At 52.7% G+C, this 14,185-nt stretch overlaps 2 protein-coding genes across 7 annotated transcripts; one reads left to right on the forward strand and one right to left on the reverse strand.

Annotated features, from left to right (window-relative positions):
• Positions 1 to 1,750: 1,750 nt before the first annotated feature.
• Fiz1 (FLT3 interacting zinc finger 1) lies at positions 1,751 to 10,335 on the reverse strand. 6 transcript variants are annotated; one of them, XM_038340264.1, is made up of 3 exons: positions 10,168 to 10,335; positions 7,868 to 8,211; positions 1,751 to 3,905 (listed from the first exon to the last, which is right to left on the reverse strand). In XM_038340264.1, the coding sequence occupies exons 2-3, from the start codon at positions 8,177 to 8,179 to the stop codon at positions 2,715 to 2,717; spliced, it is 1,503 nt and encodes a 500-aa protein (XP_038196192.1). In that variant the 5' UTR covers positions 8,180 to 8,211; positions 10,168 to 10,335; the 3' UTR covers positions 1,751 to 2,714. The 6 variants fall into 6 exon arrangements, with proteins under 6 accessions (XP_038196192.1, XP_038196188.1, XP_038196190.1 ...); XM_038340260.1 differs by lacking the exon at positions 10,168 to 10,335 and adding an exon at positions 9,610 to 9,714; XM_038340262.1 differs by lacking the exon at positions 10,168 to 10,335 and adding an exon at positions 9,522 to 9,689.
• A 46-nt stretch (positions 10,336 to 10,381) lies between these two features.
• Positions 10,382 to 14,152, forward strand: Znf524 (zinc finger protein 524). The gene is made up of 2 exons (XM_038340266.1): positions 10,382 to 10,516; positions 13,107 to 14,152. Exon 2 carries the CDS (start codon positions 13,145 to 13,147, stop codon positions 14,084 to 14,086), a length of 942 nt encoding a protein of 313 aa, XP_038196194.1. The 5' UTR covers positions 10,382 to 10,516; positions 13,107 to 13,144; the 3' UTR covers positions 14,087 to 14,152.
• The last annotated feature ends 33 nt before the right edge of the window (positions 14,153 to 14,185 follow it).

Below are 14,185 nucleotides of genomic sequence, written 5' to 3' on the forward strand. Positions count from 1 at the left end.
GAGACCCTGTCTCAAAAACAAATGAAAGTAAACAAAGTCTAGGATGGCTGGCATTGTCTGTTTCATTCACTGTAGTGTTCTCACAGGCTTTATGTTGTCTAGCACAGAAGGATCACTTGTGCAGGGATGCGATTGAGAATGTGAGAGCCACTCCTCCCTCCCTCCCTCCCTCCCTTCTTGAACTCATTCTTCTCCTGTACCTATCTAGGTATCCCCAACAACTCCCCCTTCAATGACCACGTTAATGCTGGCCATCCTATCTAAAATGGTGAGCTCTTGCTATTCAGTGTGTGTGTGTGTGTGTGTGTGTGAGAGAGAGAGAGAGAGAGAGAGAGAGAGAGAGAGAGAGAGAGAGAGAGAGAGAGCTGGGACTGAATTTAGGATGTTGCACATGATACTAGATAAGTGCTCTACCACTGAGCCACACCCCAGCCACTCACTGGGGGATTCTAAGCATTCTACCTTTGAACTTCATTCCAAGCTCTTTTCAATCTTTTCTCCCAAATTGTTGATGTGTGTACATTTATGTATGGGCGTGTCACGTGTGTGTGTGAAAGCCGGAGGACAACCTCGGGTGTCATCGTGACAATGAGTCCATGACCTTTCAGATAGGATCTCTTGTGGGGCTGCACCCCATGGATAAAGCTAGACTGACTGAGCAGTGAACCCCAGGGATCCTAGTTCTGTTCTTCATCATGCCTGGAAGTTTTGTGTGAGTTCTGGAGATTAAATTCAGGCCCTCATGATTCTGAGTTAAGTATTTTATCAACTGACCTATCTCCCCAGCACAATCTTTTACTGCTGAGTTGGGTTCTAAGTCATCCAGGCTGGCACTGGACTTCGGTGTCTCGTGCTTTAACTTCCTAAGTAACAGGCCTGCACCTGAGGCAGCTGCCACCACCTTCTCAGCACACTTCCTTCTTGCTGCAAAGGTGTTCACTACCATATGAAATTACTATCTTCTCTTGATGCCTCCCTCCCTCTCCCTGTGCACTGCCCACACTGTAGACTATAGTAAGCTCTAGGAGGGCCAGTATTTTCTGCTTTGTTCAATGTGCGGTCTATGATCTAGACTTTAGAACTTAGTATGGCCATGCAGAAAACAGAGTCTAAGGCCTGGAACCTTTTCAAGATATGGCTTGGTTTTCAAGGGATGTGTCCTGTGGGGGTGTTTCTCGATTTCCAGATGGGGCCGCTTAGGTGAGTTGTAAACTGTTTCTCATCTGAAGGGCTTAAAAAGGATTGAAGTGCCCAAGCCCTCAAGGGTTTGAGGATCTGGGCACTTACAGGAGGAAAGTGTCGTTCCCCCACCCCACCCCTGTCTTTAACTGCCTATGCTCAGGGGAGGGGTGGGACCTTGGGAGTCATTACACCCTCCCCCAACCCTACCAACCATTAACTGCTCAAAAACCCACAGGAAGTGGCAGCGACCCTTGACTCTGCTTCTCAAGGACGGGTATCTAGCGAACCTATTATTTTCTAAAGGTTAAAGGAAATGAGGTGCACATGTATGTGGGTTTGTGCATGTGAGTGCAATGCCCAAGGAGGCACAGAGGAGGCCGGAGCCTCTGGAGCTCAGTTAGAGGTGGTTAGGAGCGGCCTAAGTGGGCACTAAGAACTGAACTCTGGTCCTGACAGCATGCATTTTAACTGTTGAGCCATCTCCTTAGGTCCTAGGGGACATAGTCTAAGTCCAAGAGGGAGAGAGCCCCACCTCCCTGAGACCCAGAGTCAGCAAACAAGACAGTAGTAACGGACAGAATGAGGTTTATTGGAGTCCCAGAGACACTGGGGAGACCGGGGGTGAGGTTGAGGCTCACGGGGGAGAAACCCCTAGCCAAGTCCCCCTTTCCTCTTGGGGTTAGAACACAGAGACAAGGTGGTAGCGATGGAAAGACTGACAGGTACTACAGTTGATGGGGAGGGAAACCCCAATGTCTACCACCTCCTCTAGGTCACAGGATTGGGATGACTTTGGACAGAGGACTGTGCTCTACAGTGTAAGGAAATGTCTGCCCTATTACTCTAAGGAGAGTGGAGTCAGGCCACAGCCTGCACCAGCCCATTCCAAGTGCACAGGAGTATGTGTATCTGGGTCAATCCAACCTACAGGGCAGGGAGACTTTGGGCCAGTCTAAGCTAGTGTTCAGGATTGGGGACGATGAGTAGGGTCAGACCATTCTGCAGGAAGGGAGACCTAATCTGAGGAGGTTAACTGAAGGTGGGGGCATCTACCCTGGTCCTCTTTCAGCATAGGAAGCAAAACGGGGAAAGGCAGATTCTGGCTATACTCATTTTCTGGGGCTACCAGTGAGTGGCTGGTGGGTGTCATCTGGAGGGGATCCCGAAGATTCCAAGATGTTGCCCCCATCCCCCAGATAAAGGTCGTTGGGAATGATGGCTCTTGGGGTGGTAGGACCATGAGGGTACCCACATGTGAACTGCTGAGAGGTGTTAGTGGAGACCCATTTTTCATTCTCAGGTCTCAGTGGCGGAGGCCAGTTGATCTGAGCATGCCCGCATTCCAGGGGTCTCAAAGTCAAGAGTCTCTCTGTAGATTTCAGTCCCCAACAATTATGTCCTTGGACCCCTTTGCTGAAGGATTCTTCACTGTGGTCCTGCATGGGTTGTGGGTGGCACCATTTTTCCAGGCAAGGGCCTCATCTTATTATGGTCTGGCTCTGGACTTGTAGAGGTCGGGGTGGCCTGGCTATTCAGTCCATGCCCCTGTGCAGCTTCAGGTGCCTAGAGAGATTGCTGAGTGTGATGAAGCCCTTGCCGCAGATGTGGCAGGGAAAGGGCCGCTCTGTGCCATGCAGCAGTCGGTGGCGCTTGAGGTAGCACTCGTGGCGGAAGAACTTGCCACACTCTAGGCAGGGGAACGGCTTCTCCCCTGTGTGAACCAGAACATGCCGTTCCAGGTCGCGAGGCGAACGGAACAACTTCTCGCATTCTGAACAGCCAAAGATTTTCTTGCCACGGCTGGAGGAGCCGGGCCCTGGCCCTCCAGTCGCCTGCTCGCCCTCGCCATCAGGGGCCACTTCCCCACTGCCCTCACCGTGGCTGGCACGCCGATGCTCCTCCAGAGCGGCCAGCGCTGCATACAATGCCCCGCAGTGGCCGCAGCCATAGGTGGCTGGGCCTGAGTGGGCTTCTAGGTGACTGGCCAAGGCCGGGGCAGACGCGAAGAAGGTCCCGCAGTCGCACTGGTACAGTGTGTCTTCCGAGGACGCCTCGGCTGCTGCAGCCGGAGCCCGGGTATTCTCTGCACCCTCACCCTCGGGGAGCAGTGCCTCCAGCTTGGGGATGCCTGCCCCGGTGGGGCTTAGAAGTAGCCCGGCGTCCCAGGTCGGCGGGGCATCCCCTACCTCCACTACATCGCCATCTCCTGCCACCTCTGGACCCCCACCTGAGGACCAGACCTGCGTTGGGGGTGCATTGCTCCCCTGCAGGTCGTGCGTAAGCTTATGGCGTTCCAGCAGCGCGGGCGCGTTGAAGTCGCGCTCGCAGCGTGGGCACTTGAATGGCTTCACATCAGTGTGCGCGGCCCAGTGGGCAGCTAGCTCCCGGCCGTGGTCAAAGCGACGGGCACAGGCGCCACACGCAAACGGGGGCAGCGAGGCAGCTGCGGCAGCTGCTGCCTCTGCTAGTCCCCAGCTGGTTGCTCCTGCTCCCTCCAAGCCCTCTCCTCCGCCAGCCCCTCCACCTCCACAAACCGTACAGGGACCCACGTTACAACACACTGAGCAGGGGGAGTTCAGGGGAGGCAGGCCTGGGCTTGGCTGCAGGGGAGACGGAAGGACGCCCCGGTGCTGCCGCTTGAGGTGGCGGCCTAGGCTGGAGCGAGAGGAAAAGCGGAGCTCGCAGACCAAACAGCAGTAGGGCTTCTCTCCAGTGTGGACGACCTGGGAGCAAGAGCAGAGAGGCAGGGCTGAGGATCTGGGTCCTGCAACAGATTCCCAGGAGAGGGGAACCAAGTTCTCAGCCTCTGCTTATGGGACATGATCTAGATTTCACTGCTCTCCTCTGTTAGGTTGCTAGACAGGCATACGCAGGGGTGGAGGCCACTGAGAAGAGACCCCCACCTCTTTGTGATGGGAAGCTTTACAAGGACCCTTCATATAAAGTTTAAATACCATTATGAAGTAGTAGGAGCTGGGCGATTGGTGGTGCACGCCTTTAATCTCAGCACTTGGGAGGCAGAGGCAGGCGGATCTCTGTGTTCAAGGCCAACCTGGTCTAGAGAGCAAGTTCCAGGACAGCTATGGCTGTTACACAGAGAAACCCTGTCTTGAGAAACAACAAGGGGCTGGAGAGATGGCTCAGTGGTTAAGAGTACTGACTGCTCTTCCAGAGGATCCGGGTTCAATTCCCAGCACCCACATGGCAGTTCACAACTGTCTGAAGATCCAGTTGCAGGGGAATCTGACACCTTCATACCAATGCACATAAAATAAAGTTAAATAAAAACCCAAAAAAAAGAAAAGAAAAACAACAACAACAAAAAAAAAACCAAAAATACAAAACAAAGATATTTAAGTTACAGAAATAATGGAGCTGGGCACCTTGGCACAAGCCTTTAATTCCAGCACTCAGGAGGCAGGAAACTGAGGCAGGACAACCCTGTGAGAAGGAGGCCAGTCAGGGAAACCCTGTCACAGAACAATCAACCAAACATCAACAAATAATGAAATAAAAATATTTTAAGGAAAGAACAGGAGCTAGAGAGATGGTTTAGCAGTTAAGAGCACTTGTTGCTTGTGCAGAGGCTTTGGGTTCATTTCCCAGCACCCACATGGCAGCTCACATCCCACATGGTAGGTCCAGGTCTAGGGGTCCATCGCTCTCTTATCTGCTGGAGCACCAGGAGCGGATGCAGTGCACAGACACACATGCCAGCAAAACACACATACAGATAATAAATAAATAAACCTTACAAAAGAAGAGGATCTAAATCTACTTTGAGCCCTGGGTGTAGACGCTATATTCTAAACTGCCTCAAACATTGCATACTACTGACTTTTCCCTGAAGGTTAAAGCAATTGGCCCTGTCAATTACCTGGTCGGGAAACAGCTAAGGAGATGGGAGGAATAATTATCTTCTTAATGAGGTCATGTACTCACCCTCGTCCCCTCCCCACCCACCCCCCACCCCTGCCCTTTCGTTTTCCAAGTCAGGTTTTCTCTGTGTAGCTTTGGAGCCTGTCCTGTCCAGGCTGGCCTTGAACTCACAGAGATCTGCCGGCCTCTGCCTCTCCAGTGCTGGGATTAAAGGCATGTGACACCACCCCTGGCTCTTTTCTGAGTTCTTAACTCAAAAAGTCTAACCTTTCCTTTTCTCCTTTCTTTTTGTTTTGTTTGTTTTGGTTTTTCTTTTCTTTATTTCTTTTTGGGTTTTCAAGACAGGGTTTTGTTAGGGGCCATTTCAGACCTCTTCTTTCTCAGGGCCTTGAAGTAAAATCGTGACATTTTAGGCCTCTTCTTTCTCTCAGGGCCTTGAAGTTTAACCGTGAGACATAACTCAAGGTTAATTAAAACATTGAGTGCTAATCTTAGAGACTCAAGGTCCTAAAAGCACCATAGAGTGCCCCCCTTGTCTGTAGCTTATTGCTAACGTTCTAACCATTGACCTTGCAAAGCTGCCGAAGCTGCTGAGTCCCTCTGCCCAAGTTTCCCCCATCCCTCTCTGCCCAAGTGCAGCCGAAAAACTACTTAAGACTCAAAGCTTGCTTCAATAAACTGAAACCTTAACAACTGCATCCAGCTTGGTCTCGTTCTTTTCTCCCCCCATGTCTCTTTCAGATAGCGCCCCTTCAGAGAACTCTGAATAGCTGACCCACTGGTGGGTTATAGGGTTTCTCTGTAGCTTTGGAGCCTGTCCTGGAACTAGCTATTGTAGGCCAGAGTGGCCTTGAACTCAGAGATCCACCTGCCTCCACCACCTCAATGCCTGGCTTTGTTTTGGTTTTTCAAGACAGAGTTTCTCTGTGTAGCCTTAGCTATCCTGGAACTCCAGAGATCCGCCTGCTTCTGCCTCCCAGGTGCTGGGGCCAAGGGGCTGTGAGACCACTGTCTGACTCTTTTCCCACTTTCTGGCTCTTTGGATACCAGCCCAAAATTTCAGCATGCTCGTCCTGGCACTCTGGACTTTTTCACTGTCTCTCTGAAGAGGCACCTCCCATGTGGCTGCTTGCAGACATTCACTGATAAACCTGCCTTCTCTCCTGGACTAACTGAAAGGTTTCCATCCTCTTACCGTCTCTCCAGCCCCCAGCCCCACACAATGCTGCCTTTCCTATGATTTTTCTTTCAAATTCTAATAAAATGATTCCTAAGCTTTTAACTCTGCTTTTAATTTTTTTTTTTTATCCAAGAGAGCAGGAACACACAAAAGGAGACCCTAGCTCCCCAGTCACAGCCCTGCTACAGGCCAGCTCCAACCCAGTCCCTTACACTGATGGCCTCTGTACACACTGTTCCCTTTTCAATAGGCTCATCACAGAGCAGCTATGGCCAGGGCGCTAGGTATCCACAGGCCTGAGTTCACCCATCTCTCTTCTCTGTGAACGCTCCACTTTTTCCCTTTGCAAAATGGCCCACTTCACAGTGCCCTCAACACTGTCTCAACTGCGTGGTTCCCCAACAACATATGCGTTAAGATACAAGTGTTTTGTTTGTTTGTTGTCTATCTAGGAGAGCACCTGAGCCAGGGAACCAAGGCAGCTCCCGGGAGTGCAGCTGTTACTCTGCCTGCTGAAAGGGGCCTGGCAAGGCGTTAGAGTGCTAGGAAGTCAGGGTAACGGGAATGTGGGCTCCATTATGTAGGAAGTTAGGGTAACCGAATGTGGGCTCCATTATGCAGCTTGCACCAGACCATCTCCATGACAGCATGGGGCTTTGTGGTAAAGCACCTACTTGGGGTAGGGTTCTGTAAACCCTCACCTGTGCTCTCTGAGTAAAGTCAAACTGATTTGCCAGACTGAACGCTGGTGCAACTATATTTTGGTCTTCTGTTGGGGCCCTTCCTAGGGTGAATGCGTGAGTTTGTTCTCCCCAGGAGAAGCCAATGCGATGCCTGTGAGCACACCGAGGTCCTTCCCACCTCCCGGCCTTTGCACCTGCCACTGTTTCTGTCTGCAATGCTTTGCCCAGGTGGACTAACCACATTTCAAAAGACTCAGGCAGACATCACTGTGCCCTCTTGTCTACGGTAACCCGCAGCGCTCCCAATTCACTCCTACACATTAGTTTTGGTTTGCTGTTTGTGACAGAGTGTGTCATATAGCCTAAGCTAGCCTCAAACTCTGTGTGTAGCTGAGGACGATCTTGAACTCCTGATCCTCCTGCCTCCACCTCCCGAGCACTGGAATTATAAGAATGCATCACATGCCCTGAGTATTTTTTTTTTTTTTTTTTTGTAATTTGCCTCCCAACTCCTCCTCCTTCTTTACCCTCCATCTAGCTTCTGGTCATTTAAAGGAATAAGTTCTCTCAAAGGCCTTGTTGAGCTCCCTCGAAGGCCTGTGCTCCATGAAGGGAAAGCCTTCATTCAGTTGGTCACTGTAGAATAAAGGAGCTGGGTATTCACGGATAAACCTGCTTTCAAGATGGTAAGGGAGAGAACTGTAAACACAGGCTGCAGATACTGGCGGGCATTGGAGGCTTCAGCAGTAGCGGGTGAAACAGTTAATTCCGTGGGGCAAACTTGCTCTGCAGGCTCATGCTTTGATTGGTTTTTGGCAGAAAGGAAAGTGAAATTTTCTAGGAGAAGGAAGCTGGGGAAGGAGTGTGCTCCCATCTCCTGCTGCCTTTCCCTGAGTGGAATGGAGCTCCAGGGTGTCAGCCCCGTGTGGCTCCCAGGACTTACCTGATGGTGCAGCAGGCCAGTGGAGTCTCGGAATCCCTTAGGGCAGGCAGAGCATCGGTAGGGCCGCTCGCCGGTGTGTGAGCGCAGGTGGTTAGCCAGGTTGAAGCTATGCTTGAAGCCCTTGCCACAGCGAGGACATGCGTGGGGCTTGAGCGCTGTATGCCGAGCAAAGTGGCGCCGCAGGTCCGATCGGTAACGGAAGCTCTTGCCACATTCGCTGCAGTGAAAGGGCACCCGAGGGGCAGCGGCAGAAGGTGCTGGCCCTGGAGAAGCCATAGGGGCTGGAACCACAGGCAGCGAGGCCTCATCCATGGTGGCAGGTCCAGGGTGTCTAGAGGCTTTCTCTGGAGTATATTAGAGATACAGAAGCAGGTAAAAATCACCTCCCCATATGCCATCCCCTCCCTTAGCTTTCTGGGCTCAGAAACACTTGTCCTCTGGGAGACCCGCCCAATGCTAAGACACGCCTACCACCAGGCCACACACATACTTTTGCCTAGGTCTGGGCCCCTCCCTCTGTTCCCTAAGCACCCAGTGTTCCTCGAAAGACTTCTTGCTTCTAACTCATCTCCGAAGACAAGCTGCTAGTGAGACGGGATTTGGGGCTGAGCACACTACTCTCATATTTCTAAGGAGATCTCAGTAGCTCTTGTGCAGTCGGTCTGTAGCTTCGGATGAAGCCAACTGGAACTCTTCACCCATGAAATGGGTATACTTGTGCCTACCTCGCACAGTGACGGTCTGAGCTAACGTGGTCAGTATACTTCCCAAAGCCACTGATGCACAGCAAAGGATTAACTGAGCAGTTTGGATATTTAGGCTCCTCTCAGTTCCTTTATTCCCACCTCCTTCCTTAAAAGTTAACTTGACTTTTCTAAGTTAGATTTTCGCTGAGACCTGCCTCCAAATCCCACCCAACTTTTCCTCTAAATAAGTCACCTTTTTCTTTTCTTTTCCTGGAACTCACTCTGTAGACTAGGCTGTCCTGGAACTCACAGAGATACATCTGCCTTTGCCTCCCGAGTGCTGGGATTAAAGATATGCGCCATCACTGTCCGGCACATTTTTCTATCACCTCCTTTCCTTATCATAAGCCTGTCCTTAGCCTGCTTTCACCTTCATGATAAAGACCTGATACTAATACTCTCAAAACTGCATATTTCCATCGGGCACCCTTGCCATGGCAACTTTTTCTCTAAGCCACACCTTAGGCAAACTCCACATCATATTCTGAGCCTCTCGTCTTCCTGCACCCCATTTTTCCACGAACCTTAACAAGTTTCTTCAATTTTTCAACCTAGGCCCCTTCACCCATGGTATATAATCCATGCCTCTTTACCAGGTCCCACCCTTTGCATAAACCTCACCCATTTCTAACCAGTCTCAACCCTTCACAAAATCCCTCCCTCCCTCCTCTAGGCCCCGCCCCAACTAGCTCCTCCCCCTCTCATGCCCCGCCCCAACCGCCATAAGCTCCGCCTCCTCCTGCACCCCACTGTGTGTGGTGCTGCGGGGGCTCCCCCACCCTGCTCGATCTTTCGAACCAGGCCCGGAAAACTAGCCCTTTGTACCCCTTTCCCTGTCCCTAGAAGGTGCGGCCCCGGGCGCCCGGGGCGGGGGCAAGGTCAGGCGGCCCGGGACTAGGCGAGACCACCTTGCTTTTGCGTTGCGGAGGTCCTGGAGACCAGGCAGGACTCCGGGAGGCCGGGAAAGTCTGTCGGCTTTCCTCTTTAATTACTTACACCTCCCTCTGGGCGCCGACATTTTGGGCAGCGGGGTCAGCGTCACTTCCACCTGAGGGGCCCCTCGACTTCCGCCTCGGCTCCCTTCTCCCCCAAGCAGCCCCCCCCCCCGTCCTCTTCTCTCCCTCCCCCTTGGCTCCCTTTTCCCGCCCCCACCCGGCCCTTCTACATTCCCTTCCTTTTCCAAGCCCAGGAGGTCAAAGAAGCTAGGCTGGTGCCATCTTGGTTGAGGGCAGAGGGAGGGGCGGGGCTTAAGTTACCCCGGCGCGCTATAGACTAAGGGCGTCGCACCACTTCTCTTAGTCCACGGCGATTATATTTAAGAGTTTACATAGATGGGCGCAGATATGATTTCCTTCTCCTACCCTTGGGCTCCTGCTGGGCAGGTTGTCGAGTTGCATTCGGAAGGAGAAAAAGCCAAGCGGGCGAACTAATACGGAGTTAGGAAACACCAAGCACCATTTTACTGCTTTAACACCATGGGGCTTTGAAGCTATCGGCCGCCATGTTAATTAGGGGCACTTAGCAGCCATTTCCCGCGTCTCATCTATCCGGTACCTGTATTTGATTGGGTCACCGGGTTGGAGTGCTTTGTGGGAGGAAAGGCATTTGGAGGTGGTCGGGGATTTTCGTGCGTTGGTTCTCACAGGGACAAGGAAGGCGATTGGTGCGCAGGCGCGTCAGGGCCTTGGGACCCAGCGTGTCCCCTTTGTTCCCCGCGGGCGGCGGTGAGGGCGGGGCCACCGGCGTCCGTACCGAGGGGCGGGGCCCGGCTCGCGCTCCGCCGCCCCCGCCCCACCGCCGCCTAGGGGCAGGGCCCCCCTCTCCCCCGCCCCTTCCCACGCTTCGGCCCGTCGCCCCCGGCGCGCGCGCATACACACGCGAGCCCAGGCAGCATGCAAATGAGGTACCCAGAGGCGGGGGGCCCGGGTGGGGGGGAGGAAGGGGGTGGTCCCGGGTGCGCGTGCCCGAGCGCGCCCCCGGCACCTGTTCCCTGCTTCTGCGCTCTCTCCTGCGCGCGCCGACCTCGCGCCCCGCCAAGCAGTCCGGGCTCGCGAGCGCAGACCCCCTCCTGGCAGCCCCTGCCGCCAATGTCCCCGCGCCGCTTATTGGCCACCGCACCCTGAGGGCCCGCCCCGCTTGCGGGCTGGGCCACTCGGGTTGACAGGCAGACGTCCCTCCGGACTGTGGGTGGGGGAGGGTCGAGGGATCACTCACTTCCTAGGTATGTTCCAGAAATTCAGTTTCTTGTCCAGGCTACAGCGTGGTGCGAACCTTGTGATCCTGGAAATGTTGCCTCTCCCCCTCCCCCCGTGTGGACCTCATGCTGTGTGGATATGAAAAGGGGGTGCAAGGTTTGGGGTTGTAGCTCAGGCCTAGTATGCGTGAGGTCCCTGAATTGGATAACTAGCACCACACACAAAGAAAACTTAGAAACCAACCAGACAACAGAACTGTTTAAAGAGGAATGCAGGGGCACCCGGCAGCATGTGCTACTAGCTGCACCTGTAGCGCTCTTGTCCTCCAAGTACACTCCGTTTCTACGGTCCCAAGATCCGGGCACTGGGAAATGACGGTGGTGGTTTTTCGGGTGCTTTCTGTATTCCAGGCAAAGGGTCTAGGGACATTTTTGAAACTTCCTTGTTTCAGTCGATTCTCCCCCACAACCTCGGTATATTGACTTTACAGAGAAGGAAACTGACTTGCAGCTAATTATTGGTAGAACGGGATCCAAACCCAGGACTAGGAGACCTCAAGTATGCCCCCCCAACACCTAGTCTTCCTAGGTCTTTCTCATTTCCTGGGCCACCAAGGTCAGTAAGACAGATTGACTTCATTGGCACTTACTGGCAGAGAGAACTTTAACTCACTTGGCTTTCCGTGCCTTAGTTTCCCTGTTTGCAAAACAGAAAACGTGTTTCCTCGAAAGGTTGGTACTGGCTTTTGTGTATCATGTTCACTGCATGTCTGGGTTAAATTAACAACAGCAATAACAACGAGAAAGAGAGAGAGAGAGAGAGAGAGAGAGAGAGAGAGAGAGAGAGAGAGAGAGAGAGAGAGAGAGAGAGAGAGAGAAGCAAACAAACAAACCCTGAGTTCCATCTTGCAAAGGACATAAATGAGCCCAGAGAAGTTAGGATCTTGTATAATGCCACACAGAAAGGAAGGGACAGATTCATCATTTCATTTCTGATTATCTGACTCCAAAGTCCAGACATTTAGCACCTTCATACACATCCTTCACACATCAGCAGATTTGCCTAGGACCTGCCCCTTTCCAGACCGCCTCCCCATCTCTGTGTGGAAGAGGGCTTTTGGAGGCCTTTGTGGCCCAGAATTCCAGTCTCAGCTAGATTTTTTTCTTTTTACTCTTTTTGACCTTAAAGGCTAAAGTAGTTACTGATCTGTTGCTGTGATGAAAATCCGTCACCACGGCAACTTACAAAAAAACGGCATTTGCTGTGAGGTGGCGGTGCATGCCTTTAATCCCAGCACTTAGGGAGGCAGAGGCAAGCAGATCTCTGTGAGTTCAGGGCCAGCCTGGTCTACAGGAGCTGGTTCCAGGATAGCCAGAGATACACAGATAAACCCTGCCTCAAAAAAACAAAACAAATCAAAAACCAAACCAAACCAAAAAAAAAAAAAAAAAAGAAGAAGCAGCATTTAGTGGGGCTTGCTTACGTTTTCAGAGGGTGAGTCCACAATTATCTTGGTCAGGAGCATGGGGGCCAACAGGCTGACCTGGTGCTGGAACAGTAGCTAAGAGCTCATATCCGATTCATAAGTTTCAGGTAGCAGACACTGGCCTGGTGTAGCTCAGTCCTGGTGAAACACTTCTTCCCACAAGGCAGCACCTACTCCATCAAGGGCACACTATAGTCCGACTGTCCTTCAGGCCACCAGCTCACAAATAACAACATAGAGACTTATTATTAATTATGAAAGCTTAGCCTTAGCTTAGACTTTTTCAACTAGCTCTTGTAACTTAAACGAACCCGTCTCTATTAATCTACCTTCTGCCATGTGACTCGGTTACTGCTCCTCTGTACCACATGTCCATCTTCTTCAGTGTCTGGGAGGCAGCTCCTGCCAGGCCAGATTCTAACCCTGAGTTCCTCTCTACCCACAAGTCCCGCCTAACCTCTCCAGCCTAGCTATTGGCTGTTCAGCTGTTAGACCAATCGCAGCAATACATCTTCACTCAGTGTACAAATATCCCGCAACACCACACCTCCTAATCCTTCCCAAAGAGTTCCACTTGATGGAGCCAGACATTCAAACATAGAAGCCTGTGTGGAGCGGGATCATTCTCAAACTGCCATGAAAGAATGCGTAAGAGAGAGTCATGGGATACACTTTGGAAGAGGGCAGTCAGTATGTCTTATCAACTTGTACAGAATTGTCTTATATAGGTCTTTTAGGAGGGATATGAGTTATTGGGGTACATGGGGGCTTAGACCCTCACCACACTTACGCCGCCCCCTCTCTTCTCTTAGCCGGCTCCAGTACCCAGACTCAAGCTCCCCACTGCTCAATGGACAACCCCAGCTCAGACCAGTTACCTTCCACTTTGTCTGGGGAGGAAGAAAAACCTCTGGCCTTACTTCCTCCTGTTCCCCGGGGCCGCCGAGGCCGGCCACCAGGGGGAGCCACCACCTCCAATCGGACTCTCAAGTCCTCCCTCCCTCGAAAGCGGGGCCGCCCCCCCAAATCAGTGCAGGAAGCCCCGTTGGTAGCACCAGTGGACGGCGGTGGCAGCAACGATCTTCTGTTGATCGATGATCAGGGTGTTCCTTATACAGTTCCGGAAGGATCAGCAGCAGATGGGCCCCAGGGCTCTGGCTCCAAGAGGGCTCCACACTTCTGTCCTGTGTGCCTGCGAGCCTTCCCCTACCTCTCCGACCTGGAGCGCCACAGCATCTCGCATTCAGAGTTGAAGCCACATGTGTGCAAAGATTGCGGCAAGACCTTCAAGCGGTCCAGCCACTTGCGGCGTCATTGCAACATCCATGCCGGCCATCGGCCCTTCCGTTGTGTGCTCTGCCCTCGTCGCTTCCGCGAGGCTGGGGAGCTCGCACATCACCACCGCATCCACTCTGGCGAGCGTCCATATCAGTGTCCCTCGTGCAGGGTGCGCTTCACTGAAGCCAATACTCTTCGGCGCCATTACAAACGCAAACACCCAGAGCTTGTGGGGATGCCCGTGCGCCTGTGCCCCCCAAACCCAAGACCCCAACCGCTGTGGGATGATGATGAGGGTGTGCCTGTTCCAGAAAGGGTGCAGGAAGAGAGTCCTGAAGGAAAGACGCCTGCTTGGCCTGTATCCTCCACCACTTCTCCCCTGTCTGGGTTTACAGCAGGGAGTTCAGCTGGTGCTGGGCAAGGAGGCCAAGACACCCTTATCTCTAGTGGTATTCCCGTCACAGAAGGGGGTCAAAAGCAGGGACCTAAACCGCTGGGTCCTGATGCCGTCTAGCACTTTCCTTCGGACTGACAGGCTCTGGGAGGCATGGGCTGTGGAAATAAATCCCTGCCTACTGACTTCCAGTGTGTGTTCAGTCATGGTGCCTGTCCC

The sequence above is a fragment of the Arvicola amphibius genome, chromosome 8 (assembly GCF_903992535.2).
Source record: "Arvicola amphibius chromosome 8, mArvAmp1.2, whole genome shotgun sequence".
NCBI classification, from domain to species: domain Eukaryota; kingdom Metazoa; phylum Chordata; class Mammalia; order Rodentia; family Cricetidae; genus Arvicola; species Arvicola amphibius.